Below are 26,685 nucleotides of genomic sequence, written 5' to 3'. Positions count from 1 at the left end.
CGAAGCACAGATCTGGGGAAGGGTAACCAAAAAATTTCTGCAGCATTGAAGGTCCCCAAAAACACAGGGGCCTCCATCATTCTTAAATGGAAGAAGTTTGGAACCACCAAGACTCTTGCTAGAGCTGGCTGCCCAGCCAAACTGCGCAATCGGAGGAGAAGGGCCTTGGTCAGGGAGGTGACCAATAACCCAATGGTCACTCTGACAGAGCACCAGAGTTCCTCTGTAGAGAGGGGAGAACCTTCCAGAAGGACAACCATCTCTGCAGCACTCCACCATTATGGTAGAGTGGCCAGATTGAAGCCACTCCTCAGTAAAAGCCACATGACAGCCCGCTTGGAGTTTGCCCAAAGGCACCTAAAGATGAGAAACAAGATTCTCTGGTCTAATGAAACCAAGATTGAACTCTTTAGCCTGAATGCCAAGCATCACGTCGGGAGGGAACCTGGCACAATCTATACGGTGAAGCATGGTGGTGGCAGCATCATGTTTTGTGGACGTTTTTCAGGGACTGGGAGACTAGTCAGGATCGAGGGAAAGATGAACGGAGCAAGGTACATTTGCAAACATTTCTAAAAACTTGTTTTTGTTTTGTCATTATAGGGTATTGTGTGTAGATTGATGAAGAAAAAAAACAATTGAATCCATTTTAGAATAAGGCTGTAACAAAATGTGGAAAAAGTCAAGGGGTCTGAATACTTTCCGAATGCACTGTGTATGCTTTCAGAGTGACGTCAAACGTTTTCAAAAAGGGCAAGTACACAACTGATGTGTTATAAATGCAAAGTTAAAAAAATTAAGTGTGTGGTGGAGCCTTATTGAAAGAAAAACAGTCTGAGGATATTGTAGCCAGACTTGTTGAGCTATGCTCCATGTTAATCAGTGGTTTAAAGTACTACTTAAGTCGTTTTTTTGTGGTATCTGTACTGTACTTCACTGTTTTACATTTTTGCCAACTTTTACTTAACTGCATTCCTAAAGAAAATAGTACATTATTTACTCCGTTCATTTTCTCTGACACCCAAAAGTACTCATTACATTTTGACAGGAAAATGGTCCAATTCACACACTTATCAAGAGAACATCCCTGGTCATCCCTACTGCCTCTGATCATGGTAACACATGCTTCATTTGTTGGGGTGTGCCCCTGGCTATCCGTCAATAAAAAAATACAATTGTTCCGTCTGGTTTGTGTAATATAAGGAATTTGAAATGGTTTATACTTTTACTCTTGATACTTTAGTACATTTTTAGCAATTCCATTTACCTTTGATACTTAAGTATATTTAAAACCAAATACTTTTAGACTAACTCAAGAAGCATTTTACTAGGTGACTTTCACTTGAGTAATTTTCTATTAAGGTATCTTAACTTTTACTCAAGTATGACAATTTTGTACTTTTTCCACCACTGATGTTAATTAGCCTAATGACTGTACTCTGAGGCATATGCTTATAAATTAATGAATGGGTTTTTGACACAGTATAGGAACGACTCAGGCATTGTGACTGTTTCAATCCATTGACCATAACCATTCATGGCTGAAATGGAACTGCAGGGCTGGTAAACGGCTGGGTAATAGATGCAAATTCATGCTTATGGTACAGGATGAGTCACTAGATCTGCAGTTAGTTGGTAATGAACAGAACATTTCTTCAAAGAAATAGCTTTTCAACGATTATTCTGATTTCAAAGACCATTGTGAATCATATGACCGTTACTTCACTTTCCAACTCAGACAGTCAATACACCCTTCCTGTTACTCATGGTAGTTTGCTGGAGGGGGAGGGGTATCTATGGTTTTCTAACTGTGTTGTCAATAGGCAGTTGATTCTTTGCTGATAAAAACTCAAGACCTGAAACAGATTGTGTGTGTAAATTTAGTTTTATGGCACCAACTTCAAATGTCACAAGACTCCAGAAATGTTCAGCAAAGTGAGGAAGGTGGTTATGGAAAAGCAGAAATCAAAGATTAACCAACAATGACCAAATAAATGAATGAAGAAGACATACATAGTTAAATATAACTTCAAACTTGGTCCCTATACTTGGCATGAGCACCACAGAAGCTTTTAGCCATGATTACTACTGTGAATATTGTTTTGATTATGTGCTTAAAAGTACATTTTGACAAAATACCTTCATCCAACACAAGTGATTTCAAATATATACATCATGTGAAATGGGAGGACAGTTCACAATATAATTTGTCAACAAATAGTTGTGTATTCTGGTATTCCTAGGAAGGCAATGTATAGAGACAATCAATAAAAGGCATACAGAAAGCAATAGATTCATAGCTGTGATGGAGACAACCCATAAATATATAAAATACTTTAAGTACTGGTAACCCTCTTCTCCTGCTCTTTTCAGGGAGTGTAGTTTGATGCATGTGCATATGATCCTATAATGTTATATACAATGCATGGTAATAGTCCCTTAAAATACACACTATCCTCCTAACAATAATATGTACTTCTACAGGTAGACAAAGGATGATGTAAGGAGAGTTTAACCAAGAATTCTGATATGTCAATTCTATAAGGAGTGAATGTGTTCCTATTCCTGAGTTTGTTCAACTTCTTCAGAAAGCAGACAGAATCTCTTTTAAGGAGACCATATTATATATACATATTATAAGTGGAACTACATACATATTATAAGTGGAACTACATATATATATATATATACACACTACCGGTCCAAAGTTTAATAACACCTACTCATTGAAGGGTTTTTCTTCATTTTTACAACTTTCTACATTGTAGAATAGTAGTGAAGACATCAAAACTATGAAATAACACATATGGAATCATGTAGTAACCAAAAAAGTGTTAAACAAATCGAAATATATTTTATATTTACCTTGATGACAGCTTTGAACACTCTTGGCTTTCTCTCAACCAGCTTCATGAGGTAGTCACCTAGAATGCATTTGAATTAACAGGTGTGCCTTCTTAAAAGTTCATTTGTGGAATTTCTTTCCTTCCTAATGCATTTGAGCCAATCAGTTCTGTTGTGACAAGGTAAGACTGGGTATACAGAAGATAGCCCTATTTGGTAAAAGACCAAGTCCATATTTTGGCAAGAACAGCTCAAATAAGCAAAGAGAAATGACAGTCCATAATTAATTTAAGACATGAATGTCAGTCAATACGGAACATTTCAAGAGCTTTTCAAGTTTCTTCAAGTGGAGTTGCAAAAACCATCAAGCGCTATGATGAAACTGGCTCTCATGAGGACCGCCAAAGGAATGCAAGACCCTGAGTTACCTCTGCTGCAGAGAATGAGTTAATTAGTTACCAGCTTCAGAAATTGCAGCCCCAATAAATGCTTCAGAGTTCAAGCAACAGACACATCTCAACATCAACTGTTCAGAGGAGAAGGCATGAATCAGGCCTTCATGGTAAAATTGCTGCAAAGAAACCACTAATGGACACCAATAGAAATAAGAGACTTGCTTAGGCCAAGAAACACGAGTAATGGACATTAGTCAGGTAGAAATCTGTCTTTTGGTCTGATGAGTCCAAATTTGAGATTTTTGATTCTTACCACCCTGTCTTTGTGAGACGCAGAGTAGGTGAACAGATGTGTGGTTCCCACCGTGAAGCATGGAGGTGGTGGTGTGATGGTGCTTTGCTGGTGACATTGTCAGTGATTACTTTAGAATTCAAGGCACACTTAACCAGCTTGGCTACCTCAGCCTTCTGCAGCAATACACCATTCCATCTGTTTTGCTCTTACTGGGACTATCATTAGTTTTTCAACAGGACATTGACCCAACACACCTCAAGGCTGTGTAAGGGCTATTTGACCAAGGAGAGTGATGGAATGCTGCATCAGATGATCTGGCCTCCACAATCAACCGACCTCAACCCAATTGAGATCGTTTGGGATGAGTTGGACAGGAGAGTGAAGGAAAAGTATCCAACAAGTGCTCAGCATATATGGGAACTCCTTCAAGACTGTTGGACAAGCATTCCAGGTGATGCTGGTTGAGAGAATGCCAATAGTGTGCAAAGCTATCATCAAGGCAAAGGGTGACTACTTTGAAGAATCTCAAATATATTTTGATTTGTTTAACACTTGGTTACTACACGATTCCATTTGTGTTATTTCATAGTTTATGTCTTCACTATTGTTCTACAATGTAGAAGATAGTAGAAAATAGTCAAAAATAAAGAAAAACCCTTGAATGAGTAGGTTTCCAAACTTTTGACTGGCACTGTAGGACACCATATCACAGGACCAGCTATACCAAAAATAAACAGAGAGAAAACCCAAAAAATATTACATCATTAAGAATTTTTTTTATGGAAGAGGTTGAAATAAAATTACACTGGACAAATTCAGACCTTTTAAAAGGAGTAAAAGTAGTTAAAAGAAACGATGCTGGACAATAAAAACATATTACAGTGGGGTTTACAATATATATATTCTCCTTTGACATGCCACATGATTACTGGTCCAGGGCAAATTAACTGTCCAACAGATCCATCAGAGAGGAAAAAAACTCCATAAAACAGTGAATGAAACTCACCATAGAGTAAATTTAACTCCCACTTACCGACAATATCATGAAAGAAACCAGTTACAGAGATGCATACAGGTTACAGTATACCACTAGCATGGGGAAGATGTGTTATTTGTGAGACAGCAGCACTGCAGTTTCCTTTCTGGTGAATGAGTTGAGTCTCTATTCAATCACTACCAAAGAAAATCATGCTACATTGATTTTACCGTCATCTCAGGTGGGTTATCTCCTGGTATGTTCATTGAAAATAAGAATTTGGGGTATGTCAATTGTCAAGTAGTGCATTGACAGGATTTCTTCAACCAAATACCTACAGTTAGAGAAATGTCAAAATGTTTCAACGTTATATTTATAATCTCCACCCCAACAACATGCAGTATGTGAAAATGGTACGTTTCTATGTTTTGTAGTAAAAAAGATAAGTGTTTCCAATGACATCATCAACCAATTAGTAGACAATTAGTAAGCAATGCCGACTCATAATTGGTTAAAATCACACAATAAACACCGATGATGTCATTGGAAACTATTTTGTTTTACTACAGAACATAGAAACGCAAATTTTCACATGTTGATGTTGGGGTGGTGCTTGAGAAGAAGAATATGAAGTTGAAAAATATAGAAATGACCTTTTAAGATTGAGACTACCTGGCTGTCACATCATTTTGTGAAAATATTAAGTTTAGGAGGAGGGTGGGGGGTTAGAGTGCACTGGCAAAGACTTAAAGCAAAATGTTTAACTGATTCACTGTACTTAATGTGTGCCTCATGTTTAAGACAGATTTAAAAAGGACTGCTAAAATCTAGCAGAATCTTGGCTTTATTTTACCATCTTAGAGCTAGCAACATTGAGTGACAATAGTGTTCTAGAAAGTCTATGACTGAGACAACTTCATAGCCACAGCTCCATAAACCAGTTTATCTTTTCGTGTGATAAAAATCACACTGGGGGACAAGACTGACCCTTTTCAGCTAGCAGAAAGTAATTTCATCTCATCTACCTCCAGGCTCTCAGACCCCCACTGTGCCCCTACCAATGAGCTGGGCAGTGTCATCGTCTGAGGGGTGGGAGTCTACCACTCCCTCCTCAGTATCAGATTCTGACACCTCCTGAGGGGAGTAGTAGCCCTTATACTCCAGGATGGGCGAGTCGCAGTGAGTGGGAGAGGCTAGGCACTGCGCGGTGGTTACTGTGGTGACAGTGGCAGAATAGGCCCCTGGATTGCCAGAGGGGAAGCCTGGGTTGGAGGGGCGGAGGAGAGGGGTGCGCTCGGTGTCAGCTTCGCCCTCCCCCCTCTCTTCGTCTCCACCACGTGCCCTCTCATCCTCAGACTCGGACTCAGAGTACTCCGGATTGGGCCGGGTTACACCTTGTTTGCACACAGGGCAAGTTTTCTTAGTCCCTGTAAGCCAGGGGTCCACACACTTGCTGTGGTACGCTGAAGAGATGACAGAAATAAAACAGTTACTGCAACCATGACCTTGGAACTGTGAGAAAAACAATTGCGAGTTATACAGGGACAAACATTATAATTTATAATTACCGTGTGAGCAAGGCAAAACTCGCAGTTTGTCTCCCTCTTCATACTCATCCAGACAAATAGCACAAACATCATATTCATCACCTAGAAAAAGAATAAGATTCACATGTATGTGTAAATGCATTGTAATGCTAACTGTAATGTAATGATAACAGGAGCAGAATGATAACAGGAGCAGACAATCAGATTGGTATTTTTGTTATTCGGGTTTCTCAACATTCTAGCGAAGAAATAGAGTACTGCTGTTCCAGAATGTGTTTGACCAGTTAAACTGGTGACTGATTCTCATTTTAATGTGTGGTGGGACACTCCCCCTAGTTACCTTTAGTGAACTTGTGAATGGGGATCCTCTTTAGTTGTTCCCTGGTCAGCCTATTTTTCCTCATCCTTTTCCTGTACTGCACACAGCGCACAATCTAAACCAAGACAAGACAGGGAATGAAGAGACAGAGGCTGTGTCCAGATACCCATACTTAAGTTCTAAACAGTAGGCAATTTGGGGATGCTAAAATATTAAGTTTTATAGTATGTGAAATTTCTAAAAATGAGTATGCTTTAAAAGCCAGGATGTGATTTACGAAGTAGCAATGAAATCAATAACTATTCAATTGTGAAATTAATTCCACATTCATTACAAAATGAGGCTGTTCCCCAAGGGCACTTACCAGGAAGACAACCATCACAAGGACGATCATGCCCACCACTCCGGTGAAGGGGATGAGATAATACGAGAGTGGAAAGGCAAATTCCGGCTTGAGGATCACATAGGCCCTGCATACCAAATACAGCACCATCAGCTTTTTTTCAGAAAAGCGACTATGACTAAGAGGGACAACACTGCCAGACAATACCATCACCAACATGCTGATGACGTCCACATAGGACCAGACACACAGCGGGGCTGACATCATGATGAGTGCAAAGATGTTGTGAAGAATATGACAAAATTTCAGTGCAACTCTAACCAATAAAGGTCCCATCTTCATTACGGTGCAAGACCATTACCAAAGAGCCAATACACACCCATGTTGAATGGTTACATTAGCAACCATAACTCATCAGCAGATAGTTAAGTCGTACCCCCATCTAACATTGTGAATAGCGCTAGAAAGAATCTCTGTGATGTCACTCATGAACAGGTTGTCATGGACGTTGCGCTTGACAAAAATAATTGAACATCAATGGAAATCACCCTTGTTCAGGAATGATGAAGGTCCTGAGAATTTGGGAGGCGTAGTAGCTGGTGAATACTGAGGGGATCTCAATCTCCTCTGCAATGGTTTCTACACACACAAACACACAAAAAGGGGAGCACTGTCACTCAGCATTACCAAAGTATTTACTTCCTGGGAGGATCATACTGGTTAAAGACTACTTGAGGTTTTGAGAAGTGAGAACACAAATCAGTCAAACTGGTTAAGGGGAAGTAAACTAACGGAACTGATTCTGTCAGAAATGGAAAAAGGCAGCTTAGGGAAGTTGAAGACGATTTCAGGATCCTCACCATTGCTGTAGTTCATGTTGAGTAGAGTCTCCGAGTACATGTTGTGAACGATGGCTGCACTGAATCCTGCTTGCTGTGCATGCAGCACCTGCATTAAATTACAAAATCATAATTCACACTATAATAATTGTAAACACTACACGCAGTGTGGTTTTACACTGAATATGTTGCAATAAATAAATAGGTTGAATTCAAATGGAAAACACCATATGTCCTAAGCAACCCAACAGCATAGCGACACACACTAACCTTAATATCAAAATTGCAGTCATAGCGTCGGATGAGGACTATGTACTTAGTAGTGGTCGTGTTGGAATCACTAGATGTGGGCCGTGGTGGTGGAGGTTCTATCGGAGTGCAGCTGTTGAGTGGACGGGACTCTACTAACACACCCTTAAAGACAAAGAGAAAGAAAATTATGTCATTTTAGCCAAATTATCCATTGGATGAATGGGAATGTTATCCCCTCCCCTACTCTCACCATAAGTCCCTCTTTGGGTAGTGATGATCCAAACAAGGCAGACAGGTCCTCAAACAACATGTTAGTCATATTGCTGTAATGCTACCAGACAGAGAGACACAAGTTTTAAAATCAATGCCAGCACACAGGGACAGTAAACTGCATTTTTTTATGACAAATGCAATGGCAAACATCACTTGTAAATCCACAACAAACTTGATCATACAGTTCTACAATTATGAGGACTCACAGCATAGATGTATGCGTGCGCAGGTAAGGGAGCCAGTGTGCAGCACAGCACCAGAGTGAGAAGGCCCAGTTGGGCATCCATGCACCACAGACCCAGCATCCTGCCTCACTGTCTATTTGGAGAATGGGATGAGTACGGCAAGGTAGCAGGGAAGCTCAGCCTGAGGAGTGAAAATAATCACTTGATTATAGTAATCCCTTACAAAAAAATACTGTAGTTTTGAAACTGCAGTAAATGTGCAGTAACTGCAGTCAACTGTGGTATTTTGAACGCAGTAATTGCAGTGTACTGCAAAATTACTGCAGTAAATTTGTATTTTATTTTGGACGCAGTATTTGCAGCAATTATACTGCACTCTAACTGCAGTAATAAACTGGATGGTTCGAGCCCTGAATGCTGATTGGCCGACAACCGTGGTATATCAGACAGTATACCATGGGTATGACAAAACATACATTTTTACTGCTCTAATCACGTTAGTAACCAGTTTATAATAGCAATAAGACACCTCGGGGGCTTGTGATATTTGGCATATATAACAAGACTAAGGGGCTGTGTCCAGGCACTCCGCGTTACGTCGTGCTTAAGAACAGCTCTTAGCCGTGGTATATTAGCCATATACCACACCCCCTCAGGCCTTATTGCTTAATTATACTGCTCTCTGTCTGCAATCTTTTTTCGTAAGGGGATTAATATCATAATAATAAATTATTCCAATACCAGTCCAAATAAACGGGGGGAAAAAAATCACAGTATAACGTCAATAGTTTCTATGATCAACGTTTAGATATGTTGGTGCCTGTATACAAAACACAAATACAGTACAGTAGCTAGCTAACGTTACTCGTCAGTGATAACTACAGTAGCTAGCAACCTAGCCAGCTAACGTTAAATTAACACACAGCTAAAAGACGTTAAACATTTTGGAATCAATGCTTGGGGACAAAAATAACACATTCGGTCCGGTGGACAAAACTATTATTTTCCTTAATAACTCTGTTAGCTAGCTAGTTTACTTCGCTATTGGCTGAACAATCTGACGTTAGCTAGGTAACATTAGGTGTGCTGCTAACAACAACAAAGACGAATTTCATTTACCACGGCACGGATAACTAACGTTAGCTAATGTTCTAAGATTGTAACTAGCGATCTGAAAGTTACAGTATTTTATGTCAGGCTGCTCCTCAATACTGATAATCAGAACAGTCTCAATTATGGAAATGTAAACATATCTATCTAGCTAGCTATCTGGGGAAAATGGTGTGATCCTTTTACCAGTCAGTGTCTTGTTTGGTCCAATTCTTCACTGCGATAAAGTTATTACCGTTCTCTAGCAGCAGGATATTATGGCGGTACCACGATCGCGGATTTTATGTTTTCAAAATAAGAGTCCCCAGCAAAGATATACTACATGTTGGGAATATTGCACTCAATTGCAGTACAACTGTTTTTCACAGAATTTTAAATGTTATTTATACCAACATGTATTTTAAAGTTTACACAGATACTGGTATGTTGAAATGTATTGTGTAGGCTATGTTTAAAGAAATACACTTAAACTAAAATACACATTTATTGTAATGACTGAGAATAAAACATAAATGAGCGAATGTCCACAACAATTCTCGAGTCGCTGTCCACCAACCCCAAGGACGCCTGGCACTGAAACATCCCAGGTATTCCATTGATTGACAGAAAGCAGGGGGACTGGCATACTGGCATGCTGGGACTGGCATGCAACTTTTCAGGGAAGTTAGGAACCAATATGCACAGGCAGTTAGGAAAGCAAAGGCTAGCTTTTCAAACAGAAATTTCCATCCTGTCGCACAAACTCAAAAAAGTTCTGGGACACTGTAAAGTCCATGGAGAATAAGAGCACCTCCTCCCAGCTGACCGCTGCACTGATGCTATGAAACACTGTCACCACCGATAAATCTACGATAATTGAGAATTTCAATAAGCATTTTTCTACGGCTGGCCATGCTTGCCACCTGGCCACCCCTACCCTGGTCAACAGCTCTGCACCTCCCACAGCAACTTGACCAAGCCTCCCCTGCTTCTCCTTCACCCAAATCCAGATAGCTGATGTTCTGAAAGAGCTGCAAAATCTGGACCCCTACAAATCAGCTGGGCTAGACAATCTGGACCCTCTCTTTCTTAAATTATCCGCCGCAATTGTTGTAACCCCTATTTTTTTGCCTGTTCAACCTCTCTTTCGTATCGTCTGAGATCCCTAAAGATTGGATAGCTGCCGCGGTCATCCCCTTCTTCAAAGGGGGAGACACTCTATACTCAAACTGTTACAGACCTATATCTATCCTAACCTGCCTTTCTAAAGTCTTCGAAAGCCAAGTTAACAAACAGATCACCAATAATTTCGAATCCCACCGTACCTTCTCCGCTATACAATCTGGTTTCAGAGCTGGTCATGGGTGCACCTCAGCCATGCTCAAGGTCCTAAAAGATATCATAACCGCCATCGATAAAAGACGATACTGTGCAGCCGTCTTCATCAAACCTGGCCAAGTCTTTCGACTCTATCAATCACCACATTCTTATCAGCAGACTCAACAGCCTTGGTTTCTCAAATGACTGCCTAGCCTGGTTCACCAACTACTTCTCAGATAGAGTTCAGTGTGTCAAATCGGAGGGCCTGTTGTCCGAACCTCTGGCAGTCTCTATGGGGGTGCCACAGGGTTCAATTCTCGGGCCGACTCTTTTCTCTGTATACATCAATGATGTCGCTCTTGTTGCTGGTGATTATCTGATCCACCTCTACGCAGACGACACCATTCTGCATACTTCTGGCCCTTCTTTGGACGCTGTGTTAACTAACCTCCAGACGAGCTTCAATGCCATACAACTCTCCTTCCGTGGCCTCCAACTGCTCTTCCTAATCTTACTTCATTTGCACACACTGTATATAGATTTTTCTATTGTGTTATTGACTGTACGTTTGTTTATCCCATGTGTAACTCTGTTGTTTGTGTCACACTGCTTTGCTTTATCTTGGCCAGGTCGCAGTTCTAAATGAGAACTTGTTCTCAACTGGCCTACCTGGTTAAATAAAGGGGAAATTTAAAAAAAATCAAATAAACTAAATGCTAGACCCTGTGAAACAAATAAACATGACCAGAAACTCATAAACAGTTACACATAACTGACCAGCAGGGAGAACAAACACAGATTCGGAGGTCTACTTTGTCTGCACAGGCGTGATGGGGACAGTGTCCACTCGTGGCAAAGGGAGTGCAATCTGTGGCATGGGGCTGTCCCGCTTGTGCACAGGGGATGAGGGCAGGGACAGAGGGAAAAGGATGGGGCCACAGGGGACCTATCAGTGACACAGGGGGTTAAGGTCCCTCGGGTGTCCGTGGGCGAAGAGGCCCCTCTGTATGGGGATAACCTGTCCCGGAGCAGTGCCACCTTTCTCCCCCTGGGAGGCAGCTGGACCTGGTACACCACCTCCCCCATCCTCTCAAGGATGCTGCAGGACCCCACCCAGTGCCTGTCGAACTTGGGGCAACAGCCTTTCTTCCTCAGGGGGCTGTAGTCTCAGCCTCAAAGTGCCTCCCCAGGTGTACACAATGTAGTTTATTTTCTGCCTCACATCTGAATTCCCCAGATTCTCCCTAACGAAGGTGTAGGCTGTCTCAAGACAGTCCTGGAGTCTCCTGGCTTATTCTGGCACCAGTGGAACAGAAGGGCTATCAGGGGGTCGGCCCAAATGCCATCTCTGCAGGAGTGCGGATCTCTCTCCCCAGCATGAGTAAGGCAGGCATGCAGGAGGTGGAGTCTTGGACAGCGGTGCAGCATGCCATGAGGACCATGGGCAGGTGCTTGTCCCAGTCACGCTGGTATCTGGCAGAGATGATGGCCAGCGTTTTGTTGAAATGCTCCATGAGGCCATCACTCTGTTGGGGAAACGGAGTGGTGCGGTCTTGTGCACACCCAGCCGTTCACATATGGTTACACACACAAAGGACTCAAAGTTTCTGCCTTGGTCGCTGTGAATGGACTCTGCAGCGCCAAACCTGCTGTACATACCCCCTGTGATGGCGTTGATGGTGGTCTTTGCTTTCTGGTCAGGCAGAGCATTGACCCCAGTGCACAACTGAGCAAGAGGACAAGTACATTAGAGTGTCTAGTTTGAGAAACAGACACCTCACAAGTCCTCAACTGGCAGCTTCATTAAATAGTAACCGCAAAACACAAGTCTCAACATCAACAGTGAAGCGGCGACTCAGGGATGCTGGCCTTCTAGGCAGAGTTGCAAAGAAAAAATATATATATCTCAGACTGGCCAATAAAAATAAAAGTTTAAGAAAAGAACACAGACACTGGACAGAAGAACTCTGCCTAGAAGGCCAGCATCCCGGAGTCGCCTCTTCACACAGTATATTTTACAATAGTTATCTTTTGTTTGTTTTTAAGCTCCACTTAACCACTCCCATCTATCTCTGAACAACATCCAGTTTTGATTTCTATGTGCCATATATGTTTTAAACTGTTCTGTGATGTTACACAACATTTCTGAACCTTTCTATTCTCATACATTCTACGTATTGTAAATTAAAGACAAACATTTTTGCTAAGAGTATTATTATATTATTGATCGATTGACTATTACTTTTTAAATCACCCAGCAGTGCTATCTGCAGAGGGGGACATAACTTGCAGGGGGTCGGGGGGTCCTCCCACTACGTTGCATAGAAATTGGCCTAAATATTGATCACCCATATCTCTCCAACTCTGCTCTTTTCAATCTACATCTAGCATATTGACTGATATAGCCTAGTAATACAATATAAGGGCCATGTGAGAATCTCTGGTAATTTAACCTATTTCTTAATTAAGTTATTTTGTGCATTTGATATTGCCTATAGGGAGCAACATTTCTGGGACCATGGCTGGCAAGTGAGCTATGTCACAGACGCCTAACTTAACATTGTAGGACTGCGGTTGGGTTTGGGACCAGTCCTTGCAGTAGCAGATGGGAGTCGGACAGAAAGATATATTAAAGAAGTCTCTAGGTATTGCTCACCTGAGGTAGAGTGCCTCATGATAAGCTGTAGCCCACAATCTCTACCAAGAGCGTTTTCCTCTATATTATTCGTAGCCATCTATTTACCACCACAAACCGATGCTGGCACTAAGACCGCACTCAAAAAGCTGCATAAAGCCATAAGCAAACAAGAAAAATGCTCATCCAGAAGCGGTGCTCCTAGTGGCCAGGGACTTTAATGCAGGTAAACTAAAATCAATTTACCTAATTTATACCAGCATGTCACATCCAATCCATCCAGCCAGCTCCATGCTCCATGTAGATGGGGGAAGATGGGAAGAGTGTTCTGGGGCCGTCCTACCGACCCTGCTATGCCCCTCCAGAAGGACAGAGTCACTCATCCAGTCATCCAGCCCAAGCTGTAGTAGGCCTAAGCCAGCCCTCCACACTTGCCTGGTTACCCAGACATTTGCGAAAACATTCAGGGCCATCTGATTGGTCCAGAAACCGTTGGGCACACATAACGCAGAACTAACTGTTTTTCTGCAGCAGCTTAAACTAAAGCAAGGTTTCCTAAACTTGATCCCCGGGACTCTAACCTTTTTGTTTTTGCCCTAGCTCTACACAGCTGATTCAAATAATCAACTAATTATCAAGCTTTGATAATTGGAATTAGCTGTGGAATTAGCTGTTAGGACAAAACAACTAAACATGCACTGCTTGTGGTACCGAATACAGAGTTTGGGAAACTCTGAACTAAAAGGTACAAGAGGGTCGGTCGCCTCCAGGCAAAAGAGCTGATCAAGAGAATACAGGAAAAGGCCGGCCGAACAGGCCCCCATTAACATCAACTGGGCTGTAGTGGAGCGGGTCGACAGTTTCAAGTACCTTGGTTCCCACATCACCAACAAACTATCATGGTCCAAACATACCAAGACAGTCGTGAAGAGGCCACGACAACAACTTTTCCCACTCAGGAGACTGAAAGAATTGGCATGGGTCAACAGATCCTCAAAAAGTTCTACAGCTGCACCATCGAGAGCATCCAGTTGCATCACTGCCTGGTATGGCAACTGCTCAGCATCTAACCATAAGGCACTACAGAGGGTAGTGCGTATGGCCCAGTACATAACTGGGGCCAAGCTTCCTGCCATCCAGGACCTACATACTGTAGGTATGTCAGAGGAAACCCACAAAAATTGTCAAAGACTCCAGTCACCCAAGTCGTATAGACTATTCTCTCTGCTACCGCACAGCAAGCAGTACGGGAGTGCCAAGTCTAGGACCAAAATACTTCTTAACAGCTTCTACCCCCAGGCGATAAGACTGCTGAACAATTAATAAAACGGCCACCCAGACTATTTACATTGACCCTCCCCCCATTTGTTTTTACACTGCTGTTACTCGCTGTTTATTATTTATACATAGTCACTTTACCCTTACCTACATGTATAAATTACCTTGACTAACCTGTACCCCCACACATTGACTCAATACTGGTACCCCCTGTATATAGCCTCGTTATTGTATTGTGTTAATTTTTAGATATTTTTTTACTTCAATTTATTTGGTAAATATTTTCTTAACTCTTTGTTGAACTGCATTGTTGGTTAAGGGCTTGTAAGTAAGCATTTCACTGTAAGGCATTCGGCGCATGTGACAAAGTTTGATTTGATTTGGTAATGATATAAATTAGGTAAGAGAATATCATATTACCATTGGTGTAATAAAATGAGAGTTAAGGTGAGCCCCTTAATAATCCCGCCTCCTCAATCCAAGTGTTTGACATTGAGGAGGGGACCAGTAACTTTATCAGCAACAGTCATTTTTCATTGGAAAAGGGAAAGCTAGTCAGTTGCACATCTGAATGCATTCAACCAAAATGTGTCTTCCGTATTCAACTGAATCAGAGAGGTGCAGGGGGCTGCCTTAACCAGCATCATTGGCACCCAGGGAGCAGATTTTTTCCACTTTGCCAGCTCGGAGATTCAAACCAGCGACCTTTCGGTTACTGACCTAACGCTCTTAACTGATAGGCATCATACTTTGATCTGCTGTCATCCAAATATGTCTCACGAGTGGTGCAGCCGTCTAAGGCACTGCATCGCAGTGCTAGACACGTCACTACAGAGCCTGGTTTGATCCCAGGCTGTATCACAGCCAGCTGTGATCTGAAGTCCCATAGGGCTGTGCACAATTGGCGCAGCACCTTTCTGGGTTAGGGGAGGGTTTGGCCGGGGAAGGCTGTCATTGTAAAAAATGATTGGTTCTTAACTGACTCTCCTAGTTAAAGAAAGGTTAAATAAAAAAATATCATTACATTTCATGAAAAACATGTTCATTACCTTTAAATTTGGCAGACGCAATCGGGGCCTGGGTAGGGTAGGGACAGAATGTCGCGGGCATGGGTAGGGATTCAAATTAATGCCCATGCAGGGCTCTAAGGGAGGTCCAGGGAGTAAGCTGGACGCTCAGGCCCAGTTTAACTGTGTGTGTGTTGCAAATCTATTTTTCTGCATTTGGTGCATGTGTACTGTGTCTTCCTTCCCATCTTGGGTCCGCACTTCTTCTTGTTGCTACCTGCTGCATTCAATAATGATGAAAACACTTAGTTCAGGAATTTTACTAACATCTCACTCACTCACTCACTCACATAGTTGCAGCAAGCCAAGGTAAGAAAGTCAGGCACACACGCATGCAACAACATCACTCACACTTACTTCCGGTATTGGAGTTGTTGGTTCTGTGGGTTGGGCGGATGGGGCACCAGCATCCTCCTCCTGAATCCTCCTCACAATGGCTGCAGAAGCTGTGGTCCTTGGGATATGTTGCCTCCTCTGGATTTGAGGTCTTACCAATGCCTTTCCCAGCTCTTAGAGAAAGAGCCATCTCCTCTGGAACATCCCTCCCTGGTTCAACGCCATCCAGATGACAAACGCGTTGTAAGCCGAGATCTCCAAGATGTTGAAGAATATCACAAGTGGTCAGCTATTTTGCAGCTGTAGCCAGTCACCAGCTTGTATAAATTGTACACCCCTCCTTCTGTTGCATTGTAATCCATTATGATTTCTGTTTTTTGTTGTTCCTGGCCACAGATTCTCCCATCCCTACTCACGAGTACCACATTTTTGCCTTTATTGGCCAAAGACTTTTAGAACTAAATCAAGATACACCACAGCCTGTCGTTTCAAATGGGAACAAATGAGCCATAGTGGGCAGAACAAGCAAGGAGGTGGATTGAGCCAAGCACGAGCTAGCGAGATCCTATTGGCAGGTTATAGCACAAATTAGCATGATTCTGTTGGGGAACACCTACTCTGAAGTGCGCGTGTGCAATAACTGAATTTGCCTTTGCTCTCCTTCTAAACAACACAATGTTTTAAAACTTTGGCAAAGGGTAAAGTCTACTTAGTCCACTCTGTTCATAACATATTGTAGTTTTGGAGACAGAAAACTATATTGCCATCAAATGTTTCACCGATGATTCAATTATCAGAATGTCAGGCAAAATCCATCTCGTTCCTTATTCACTCACTGCTGGCCACTGGGCTTCCTCTCAGTGGAAACGCAAACCGGATGCTTCACATTTATACATCCAGTGAAATATCGGTTTCATTGTTCTATCTGTGGTGGAGCTCTAGGGCTTCTGGGCTTGCTCAGTACTTGTGCTCTAGGAATGTCTGTGAGTTTATTTTCAGCTTGGTTTAACCATGTATTTTTGTAGCCAATTGCTCTGAATCTTTCTAAGAGTTATCCTTCTGTCGAATGCGCTTTCACTGGAGCAGATGTGGTTGACCCTATGTAGTTGACTTATAGGGTGACTTTAGGGCGGGTGTGACAACGTTGAGCATGGAGGAAGTTGTATTTATTTGTGCTCTTTCTGAATAGAGCAGATGAGAGGGAGGTACCTGATTTGGTGAGGCGTATGTCCAGGAAGTCCAGACCTCCTTCATCATGTCCCATAGCGCAGGAGTCCTGCAATTGAATTCACAAATTGGTGAAAGGACATCAGGGAGTTTAGGTCAGAACAAAAATGTACTAAAAAAAACAATGGTACTCAAAAAAGGGTTGGACGTCTTCTTTAGAATGTGAACTTTTTCAACATACTTGATGTGCAGGTTGGCTAGGTTCGGTGCCATCCGCTACACTGCAGGAATTAGCATTTGAAGTAATATGTGGTGAGCATCAACCCCGTGACTTCAACTGGGTTTCTTAATTATTTTATTATTTTCCCACCAAACCTTAACCCCATCTTCCCAGAAGGTGGCAGTATGTTTCTACTGAATGATTTCTATGTTTGGGAGGGATGAAGGGACTTAAATTATACCACCCCTGGACGGGTGGATTGAGCCTCACTTCTAGGGGGAAAAAACTCTGATAATTCTGAATTTCTGAAGGTCTACAGAGATTTTCAAATGATTAATAGATGCTGTAGGAACAAAAGACAAACCATGATTAAGGAGGGAGACTTCTGATGGTTCAAGATGCTTTAGAGAAAGGTTGACTATTTGGCTTGTTGTTTGTGTCTGGTATTGTACCTGCACGTATTTCCCCCCACCTGTTTCCTCTCCTGGTTATACTCTGTTGTTTCGTCTCCTCCCCTATCCATTGGTTTGTTGTGTATTGTGCTGTTCTCTAAAAAGGAATCTCACGATTTGTGGCATTGGCGTCTGTAGTTCGATCTCTGTTTGTTGTACGAGCAGTGGTTACTAAAGTTTGAGTGAAATGGTTACATCGAATTGTCACGTCCATCTCATCTCACCCGGCTGCGCTAGGGGCGGGTGTCACGTTCGGACCTTTATTTCCTTTGTTTTGTCTTTATTTAGTATGGTCAGGGCGTGAGTTGAGGTCGGCAGTCTATGTTTGTTTTTCTATGTTTGGTTTCTGTTTCAGCCTAGTATGGTTCTCAATCAGAGGCAGGTGTCGTTAGTTGTCTCTGATTGAGAATCATCCTTAGGTAGCCTGGGTTTCTCTGTTGGTTGGTGGGTGTTTGTTTCCGTGTGAGTGTTTGTCGCCACACGGTACTGTTTCGGTTTTCGTTTCATCACATCATTTATTGTTTTGTATTTCAGTGTTCAGCTTGTTTTTTAATAAATCGTCATGAACACTTATCACGCTGCATCTTGGTCCGATCCTTACTCCTCTTCAGACGAAGAGGAGATCTGCCGTTACAGTGGGCTCCGCTGCCTTGGATAGCAAAGAGTAAACATAACTCTCTGAGTATAGTCATTGTAGTAATTGACCACATATTCAGCACTAAACTAGGTAGAATATTTGAATTAAAATAATTGTACCGATGTCATTGAATAGCTAATAACTAATATTTTGGTTAATTGCTGAAAAATATCCCAATTGTTCGGCACTAAGATTCTAACAACAGCAGTGTGTTAGATATATTTATTTAGGCTCATGTTGTTTAGGTTCTAAAATGAACAGAGTAAAAACTCACAGACAACTATGAAAAGCTCAAACAAAGTGTATTTACCCAATGGGTCAGACAAAGACATGTTACCACCAGCACAAGTCTACTCCTTCCCTCTAAACATTACATCTTTATTGCTAGGCAGGAAGTTAAGGGACGTGGGTAATAAACTGTTCCTTCTCCCTTAATGTGACCTGACCTCCACCATATACATTCCTCCTACAGATAACCATTAACTTCTGGTGTAACAACCAGACTTTGGCCCTTCTCCTTTCCATAGGATGGATACCTGATGTCTAACAATATTTCAAGTTTAGAAGTCAGAACCCATCATCAGGAAAGGACAAGGACAGGGGGACATGACTTAAAAAATGGCAGAGTAATTTAAAAAGTACATTTGTTTTGAGTCAACATGACGCTCTTGGCCTGCCTAATGTTAATGGTTACACTTGTGTCCACCTAGCCTACAATTTCATGGTTTCTGAGACAGTGATCTGAGAGGTTGCCAAGTCAACTGTGATAATTAGTGTCATATCAGGGCATTATGTTCTAGTCTCATAGTCTATTAATTTAAACTATAGGCCTATGGGTTTATTATGTTTAGTTCTGTGTGAGTCGCATGTTAAATGCAAGAGTGCTGGATTTATGTAGGCCTAAAATACTATTTGGTCTGGATAGTGAAATCACTTTAGATGGTTTGTTGTGTGCAATTGATTACAGTATGGTTTAGGGTGGGCTATGTTTTTATGATAATTGAATGATAATTTGAGTGCCTACATTTTGGCACACCTACATTTTAGCTGGCCCTGCCATCAACGGACAACTGCCCACGCCACTGATCTAAACTTGCCCAGATTGAAGGTAGAATGCTTTAAATGTTTTGTAGATCTTTATTAAGGGCTTGCAAACTATTACAGGCTACAAAGGGAAGCACAGCCGCGAGCTGCCCAGTGACACAAGCCTACCAGACGAGCTAAATAACTTCTATGCTCACTTTGAGGGAAGCAACACTGAAGCATGCATGAGAGCATCAGCTGTTCCGGACGACTGTGTGATCATGCTCTCCATAGCCGATGTGAGTAAGACCTTTAAACAGGTCAACATTCACAAGGCCACAGTGCCAGACGGATTACCAGGATGTGTACTCCGAGCATGCACTGACCAACTGGCAAGTGTCTCACTGACATTTTCAACCAGTCCCTGACCGAGTCTGTAATACCAACATGTTTCAAGCAGACCACCATAGTCTCTGTGCCCAAGAACACCAAGGCAACCTGCCTAAATGACTACCGACTCATAGCACTCATGTCTGTCGCCGTGAAGTGCTTTGAAAAGCTGGTCATGGCTCACATCAACACCATTATCCTAGAAACCCCAGACCCACTCCAATTTGCATACCACCCCAACCTATCCACAGATGATGCAATCTCTATTGCACTCCACGCTGCCCTTTCCCACCTGGACAAAAGGAACACCTATGTGAGAATGCTATTAATTGACTACAGCTCAGCATTCAACACTATAGTGCCCTCAAAGCTCATCACTAAGCTACGGACCCTGGCACTAAACACCTCCCTGCGCAACTGGATCCTGGACTTCCTGACGGGCTGCCCCCAGGTGGTAAGGGTAGGTAACAACACATCTGCCACGCTGATCCTCAACCCAGGGGCCCCTCAGGGTTGCGTGCTCAGTCCCCTCCTGTACTCCCTGTTCACCCATGACTGCATGGCCAAACACAGCTTCAACACCATCATTCATTTTTCAGATGGCATAACAGTAGTAGGCCTGATCACTGGCAACGATGAGACAGCCTATAGGGAGGAGATCAGAGACCTGGAAGTGTGGTGCCAGGATAACAACCTCTCCCTCAACTTGACCAAGACAAAGGAGATGATTGTGAACTACAGAAATAGGAGGACTGAGCACACCCCCATTCGCATTGACGGGGCTGTAGTGGAGCAGGTTGAGAGCTTCAAGTTCCTTGGTGTCCACATCACCAACAAAGTATCATGGTCCAAACACACAAGGACAGTCGTGAAGAGAGCACTACAATCCCTATTCCCCCTCAGGAGACTGAAAGGCTTTGGCATGGGTCCCCGGATCCTCAAAACGTTATACAGCTGCACCATTGAGAGCATGGTTGGTTGTATCACCGTCTGGTATGGCAACTGCTCTGCCTCCGACCGCAAGTCACCACAGAGGGTAATGCATACGGCCCAATTCATCACTGGGGCCAAGTTTCCTGCCATCCAGGACCTCTATACCAGGCGGTGTCAGAGGAAGGCCAAATAATTTCCAAAGACTCCAGCCACCCAAGTCATAGACTGTTCTCTCTGCTACCGCACAGCAAATGGTACCAGAACGCCAAGTCTAGGTCCAAAAGACTTCTTAACAGCTTCTACCCCCAAGCCATAAGACTCATGAACAGCTAATCAAGTCACTTTACCTGCATAATCACTTTACCTCTACCTACATGTACATATTACCTCAATTACCTTGACTAACCTGTGTCCCCGCACATTGACTCTGTACCGGTACTCCCTGTAAATAGCTTGCCTACTGTTATTTTATTGATGCTCCTTAATTATTATTAATATTATTTTTGTAGTTTTTTAAACTTCAGTTTATTTACAATTTTTTTCTAAAACTGCATTGTTGGTTAAAGGCTTGTAAGTAACATTTCACTGTAAGGTCTACCTACACGTGTTGTATTCGGCGCATGTGAGAAATACAATTTGATTTGATTCAAGGGTCAGCCCATGCATGAGTTGACTTGAGGTAGAATATGAGGTCATTGCTGGCAAGTATTTTGATAAAATGTCATGTTTTAGCCTATGCCTAGGCCTCGCTAAAGGTAAAGGCTAAACTATCTTGCAAGTTCACGCACATCAGAACCCCTGGGAGAATTTAGACAGGTGAATAATGTTGCAAGTGTAAGGGTGGGGAATTAGCTCGCTGGTTTAGGGTCATGAACCCTAAATGCTATCTAACTGGCTAATGGACAGCCCCTCTGCATTAGGTACTTGAACCACCCCTAAGCGCTGGACACGAGTAATAGGCTGTAGCAGCCTCCAGACCAGCAGTAGGCTACCATCAGCTACATAGGGATTCAACCCTAAAGGGGCCGTGAAAACCTGTAAGTAAGAGACCTAGGGCTTCAACCTTTAAACACCTGGCACTGGCAACTGGAAGGTGTTGGTGGAGTGGAAGAAGGGATTCGAGGTACCAGGAGTTTAAAGTCCTACTCCAGTCTCTTTTTCACCTAATTTATGACCTGATTTAGTTAATAAAAGGCACATCTCAATAGGTGGTCCAGTTGCCTCATGACATTATGGCACAAGTGGGGGGAGGTTTGCTCCTCAAGCATGGGGGGAGGCTGATGACATCAGCGGGCACCATCAGACCAACTCCTTGAATGCCCTACTCCTTGAAGTTTGCAGTCTAAATAAACACAAATTTGTGCAAAACACATGTTTTTACTCTTTAGTGTGTGTACACTGATGTATTTATACTTGGGATATCGCTTAACAGGAAATGTTCAATAATCTCTGGAGGACGTCATTAAGTTTATTGTTTTTATTTATTTATTTATTGCACCAAAGAGCAAAAAGGCAAAAATCCTGCAGGAACGTTGTACAAGAGACACTGAAAAAAAAATAGCTGTAACAAAAGCCCAGAAAGGCTACCTCACCAAAGAGTGAGCATAAACCTGGTCCTGTATATAGCCATGTTATTGTTATGTAATTTTCTTGTCTTACTTATTATTATATATTTTTTTAAACTTTTACTCTATTTAGTAAATATTTTCTTAACTCTATGCCTGCATTGTTGGTTAAGGGCTTGTATGTAAGCATTTCACGGTAAGGTGTACACGTTGTATTCGGCATGTTACAAATACAATTGCATTTGTGGGCTAGATGCAGCCAAACTTGCCCCCCCTGTGCAAGGTATTTATAGACTTTCACTAGGAGCTGTATCATGAAATTAATAGTCAAGAAATGGATGTTGCAATCCAAGATTGCCCTCTTTTAAGTTTGATAAATTCTTCCAAACAAGAGTGGTGAATAACATAATACCACCATAATGTAACATAACAGTTTTTTTTTACCTCCACTCCTCACAGGAGAACTGTCACGTTCTGACCTTTATTTCCTTTGTTTTGTATTTATTTAGTATGGTCAGGGCGTGAGTTGGGTGGGCAGTCTATGTTTGATTTTCTATGATTTGGGATTTCTATGTTTCGGCCTAGTCTCTGATTGAGAATCATACTTAGGTAGCCTGGGTTGCACTGTTTGTTTGTGGGTGATTGTCTATGTTAGTGGCTTATGTCAGCACAGGTGTCATTTGTAGCATCACGGTTGTTGTTGGTTTATTGTTTTTGTTACTCTTTTGTATAGTGTTTCAGTGTTCTCTTTATTAAAATTCACTATGAACACATACCACGCCGCATTTTGGTCCTCTGATCCTTCTCGCCTCTCCTCTTCAGATGAAGAGGAGGAAGACCGTGACAAGAACACTAATACACACATTTATTGCATTGTTTTCCCAGTGTATTTATCATCCCGCCCACCACCCCCTTCATCTAAGCTGCTTTTCTACTATATGATTCTTGCAATGAAATATGTTTTTTCTTTACTCAGTACTGCCAATTACAAATGGTAAAGTGCAACAAATAAATATACAGGAAGTTAGATACACAGTTAAGTCATGGAAGGCAGTCCACAGAATCCCAATATCAGGTGGAGGGACATAAGAAGAAAATATCATAAAAGGTGATGGTGGTGATGTCTTTATTCACATATGTCCCATGTGTTAATGATCAGAACTGATCTAGGAACTACTCAGTTGTCATAAGAAATGAGAAACACAGCACCTGAAAATAAAATAATGGATTAGTAAATCCACATATTCCAAAGGAAAGTGTGTCCCATTATGTAGTACATTTACTTGATGTGGAACTGTTGAAATATAAACTTACAAGAATCCCTTTCCACAGCCAAGTGGTCCAAAGAACATCTCTGTTGGCAGGCAAACTTTTCGACAGACTCCACTCAGGGTGGGGCAAGAGAAGGGAAATGATGCAGCCTCATTCTGCACAACTATAGTTAGAACCAAAAGGAGTACAAAATGGAACCAATAAAACAATAAATTTAAGAAAAACATATTGCATATACTGTATTACATGCAACTTAGATGTAACTATTGAATGCCAATGCATTCATATCAGCATTTAATTTAGAAGTGCTATTTTCATTAGGCATGTAAACACAAATTTAATCCAGACTTACTATTAAGTGATAGGAAAACCAGGAGCACCAGGAAGAGCACACGTTGACAAGACATTCTAGCTGCTGAAGAGGATTATGTTACTACTCCGTCTTTAACACAGAACTGAACTTTAGTCGTGGCCTGTTTTGTATGTTGGTCTTGAGGGAGGAGTGACTTTAATAAGGAACGCTATGGTCACTGTGAGAAAAGCTCAGGATGGAATTATGTGGATGTCTGAATGGACATACTGTTCCTAATCACATTTAGTAAAACTGCTTCCCTGCAAAGAGTAGGCTACTCATGATGCAGTAGCATCACAGGACAGGAGCTCGAGAGCAAAAATTGTTTTCACCTGATCTAAAAAATGCTTTAGTCCATATGTTAACAATTTCCAGGGAATGTTTTAATCTCTGTGAGAGGCAGCAATGTTAGCCTGAAATCACACATATCTTCAATGTATGTTGTTTATATCAAATATACTTATTCTATATTTGCAGAACATAGTCTCATAAGTCTTTGACCTCTGCTGTCTGCCCTTTTAGGCCATATTTTTCAATGGCAGTGAGAGACCTTCAAACTTCTACATACTGTAGGTGAGTTTTTTGCATCGCTGAAATTTGCATGATGCATAACATTATCACATTACAGTAAACCTCCATAAATGTTTGCTGCCTACTGATGGATCACACAGTTAAGGTTTGTAAAGACATGCCTGTATGGAAGGTAGGACTACTAGGGCCGCATTGTAGTAGTTCTGCTTCTTGAGCTGTTCTTATGGTTTGAGGTTTTCTCTTGGGTTTGAGTCGTCCAGGTTTGGCCGGGGTAGGCCGTCATTGTAAATAAGAATTTGTTCTTAACTGACTTGTCTAGTTAAATAAAGGTTCACTTAGCAACCAGCATGTCTAGGCATCTAGATTTGTTTTTATCAACTCAGTTTTCTTTTTACATGGGCTGATAAATAGATCCTGTGTTCCTTACACAGTAAGTGGAAACAGAGCAAAATGTATTATTGAATAAAACAAATTCCCCTACTAAATATGCATCCAGAATGGCACATTTAAATTTGTTATTACATTTGCAGTGCTGTACAAGCTGACTCTTTACAAGAATACTTCAGATTAGAGGTAGAATAGCTCAACTAAATTCACTCCATTACTCATTTCAATCCATGTTTTTTGGCGGTGTTATTTTAGCTCTGATTCTATTGTTTTCAACAGCTTAACTAACGGTGTGAGGGAGAAAATGTAACGGCTTTCCTCTGTTGAAAGAGAAGCGGACCAAAATGCAGCGTGGTTAGTTCGATGCATACATACATGCATGCATGCATGCATGCATGCATGAATGAATGAATGAATGAATGAATGAATGAATGAATGAATGAATGAATGAATGAATGAATGAATGAATGAATGAATGAATGAATGAATGAATGAATGAATGAATGAATGAATGAATGAATGAATGAAACGTGAAAACCTATACAGCCTATCTGGTGAAATACAAACACACTGAGACAGGAACAATCACCCACAAACACACAGTGAAACCCGGGCTACCTAAATATGGTTCCCAATCAGAGACAACTAGAATCACCTGACTCTGATTGAGAACGCCTCAGGCAGCCATAGACTCTCCTAAACAACCCTACTAAGCCACAATCCCAAAACCTACGAAAAAACCCTATACATAAACACAACACAAAATAAACCCATGTCACACCCTGGCCTGACCAAATAAATAAGAAAAACACAAAATACTAAGACCAGGGCGTGACAGAAACAGAAAACAAAGAATATAACTAATAAGCAATAACCAATTCATGTTTAATGATCAATTTAACACTACAAGTATTTAACTCTGTATCTGCTGAAAATGTTTTTTTTATCTGTGTCCTGATAGGAGTTAGTTTGACACCATATATAATGGGGTTGATAAATGGATGACAATAATAGCAACCGACATGAGCTTTCCTAATACCTTTGGACCATCCCTGGATCCAAACAGAGTCCATAGCATCAAATATTGTTAAAATAATAAAGTTGACAAAGGCTATTAAATGAGGCAAACAAGTAGACATAAATTTGTGTTGATTTTTTTGGGAATGTCAACAAGCAACAGTAAATTTTGACATATGAGAAAATAAGAAATGCTACCAGTAAATGAAACCACACAAAGAAAGACCCATTGACAATATGTTTAACAAGGTCCTCTTGGCAAGCAAGTCCTTCTATTAATGCCCAGTTTTGACAAAAGAGTCGGTCTATGTGTGACCCACAAAGAGGACACCTGAGCATTATTGAAATGGACACTCCTGTTGTACCACAGGGAAACAGCCAAATGAAAATGAGCAACTTGCAGATGGTTACTCTTGTCATGAAAGTTTGATAATGCAGAGGTCTACATATTGCCATGTACCTGTCAAGAGCCATCACAGTTAAATTAGTAAATTCACATAAGGAATATGTCATGATCACAAATATCTGGAGAACACAGTTACTGAGTGAGATCATATTTGATCCTGTCAGTGTATACAATAATGCAGGGTAGAAACCAGTGGATCCATACAGCCCGTTAACAATTGTCAAATTGCAATTGTCGAAATAAATCCCAGGAGGGTAAAAACAAATATTATTAATCTATTTGTCCAAGATTCATCCAGCCCTGAAAATGTGAACATTACTATCGATGATATGTTGTCCAT

The 26,685-nt window shown here is 41.6% G+C and overlaps 1 protein-coding gene and 1 pseudogene across 3 annotated transcripts; both read right to left on the bottom strand.

Annotated features, from left to right (window-relative positions):
- Window positions 1-1,866: 1,866 nt before the first annotated feature.
- LOC109892672 (E3 ubiquitin-protein ligase RNF167-like) lies at window positions 1,867-12,102 on the bottom strand. 3 transcript variants are annotated; one of them, XM_031826573.1, is made up of 10 exons: window positions 12,093-12,102; window positions 8,290-8,443; window positions 8,061-8,141; window positions 7,829-7,972; window positions 7,580-7,667; window positions 7,268-7,358; window positions 6,741-6,846; window positions 6,398-6,491; window positions 6,079-6,159; window positions 1,867-5,973 (listed from the first exon to the last, which is right to left on the bottom strand). In XM_031826573.1, the coding sequence occupies exons 2-10, from the start codon at window positions 8,386-8,388 to the stop codon at window positions 5,546-5,548; spliced, it is 1,212 nt and encodes a 403-aa protein (XP_031682433.1). In that variant the 5' UTR covers window positions 8,389-8,443; window positions 12,093-12,102; the 3' UTR covers window positions 1,867-5,545. The 3 variants fall into 3 exon arrangements, with proteins under 3 accessions (XP_031682433.1, XP_020340968.1, XP_020340969.1); XM_020485379.2 differs by lacking the exon at window positions 12,093-12,102 and adding an exon at window positions 9,565-9,664 and having other exon boundaries at window positions 8,290-8,449; XM_020485380.2 differs by lacking the exon at window positions 12,093-12,102 and adding an exon at window positions 9,388-9,575 and having other exon boundaries at window positions 8,290-8,449.
- On the bottom strand, window positions 12,000-26,685 carry LOC109891789 (olfactory receptor 5P3-like; annotated as a pseudogene).

This window comes from Oncorhynchus kisutch, linkage group LG6 (assembly GCF_002021735.2).
Source record: "Oncorhynchus kisutch isolate 150728-3 linkage group LG6, Okis_V2, whole genome shotgun sequence".
Classification (NCBI taxonomy): domain Eukaryota; kingdom Metazoa; phylum Chordata; class Actinopteri; order Salmoniformes; family Salmonidae; genus Oncorhynchus; species Oncorhynchus kisutch.
Note: the sequence above shows the minus strand (reverse complement) of the source record. Positions and strands in the feature narration are given on the sequence as shown.

What these genes read in the sequence shown, in the direction of transcription:
- LOC109892672 (XM_031826573.1), bottom strand. Translation starts at nt 8,388, where the DNA reads ATGCTGGGTCTGTGGTGCATGGATGCCCAACTGGGCCTTCTCACTCTG. An exon ending in CGCACGCATACATCTATGCT is followed by an intron (nt 8,142 to 8,289) that starts GTGAGTCCTCAT and finishes TCTGTCTGGTAG; the next exon opens with CATTACAGCAATATGACTAA. An exon ending in TTCATCATTCCTGAACAAGG is followed by an intron (nt 6,847 to 7,267) that starts GTGATTTCCATT and finishes TTTGGTATGCAG; the next exon opens with GGCCTATGTGATCCTCAAGC.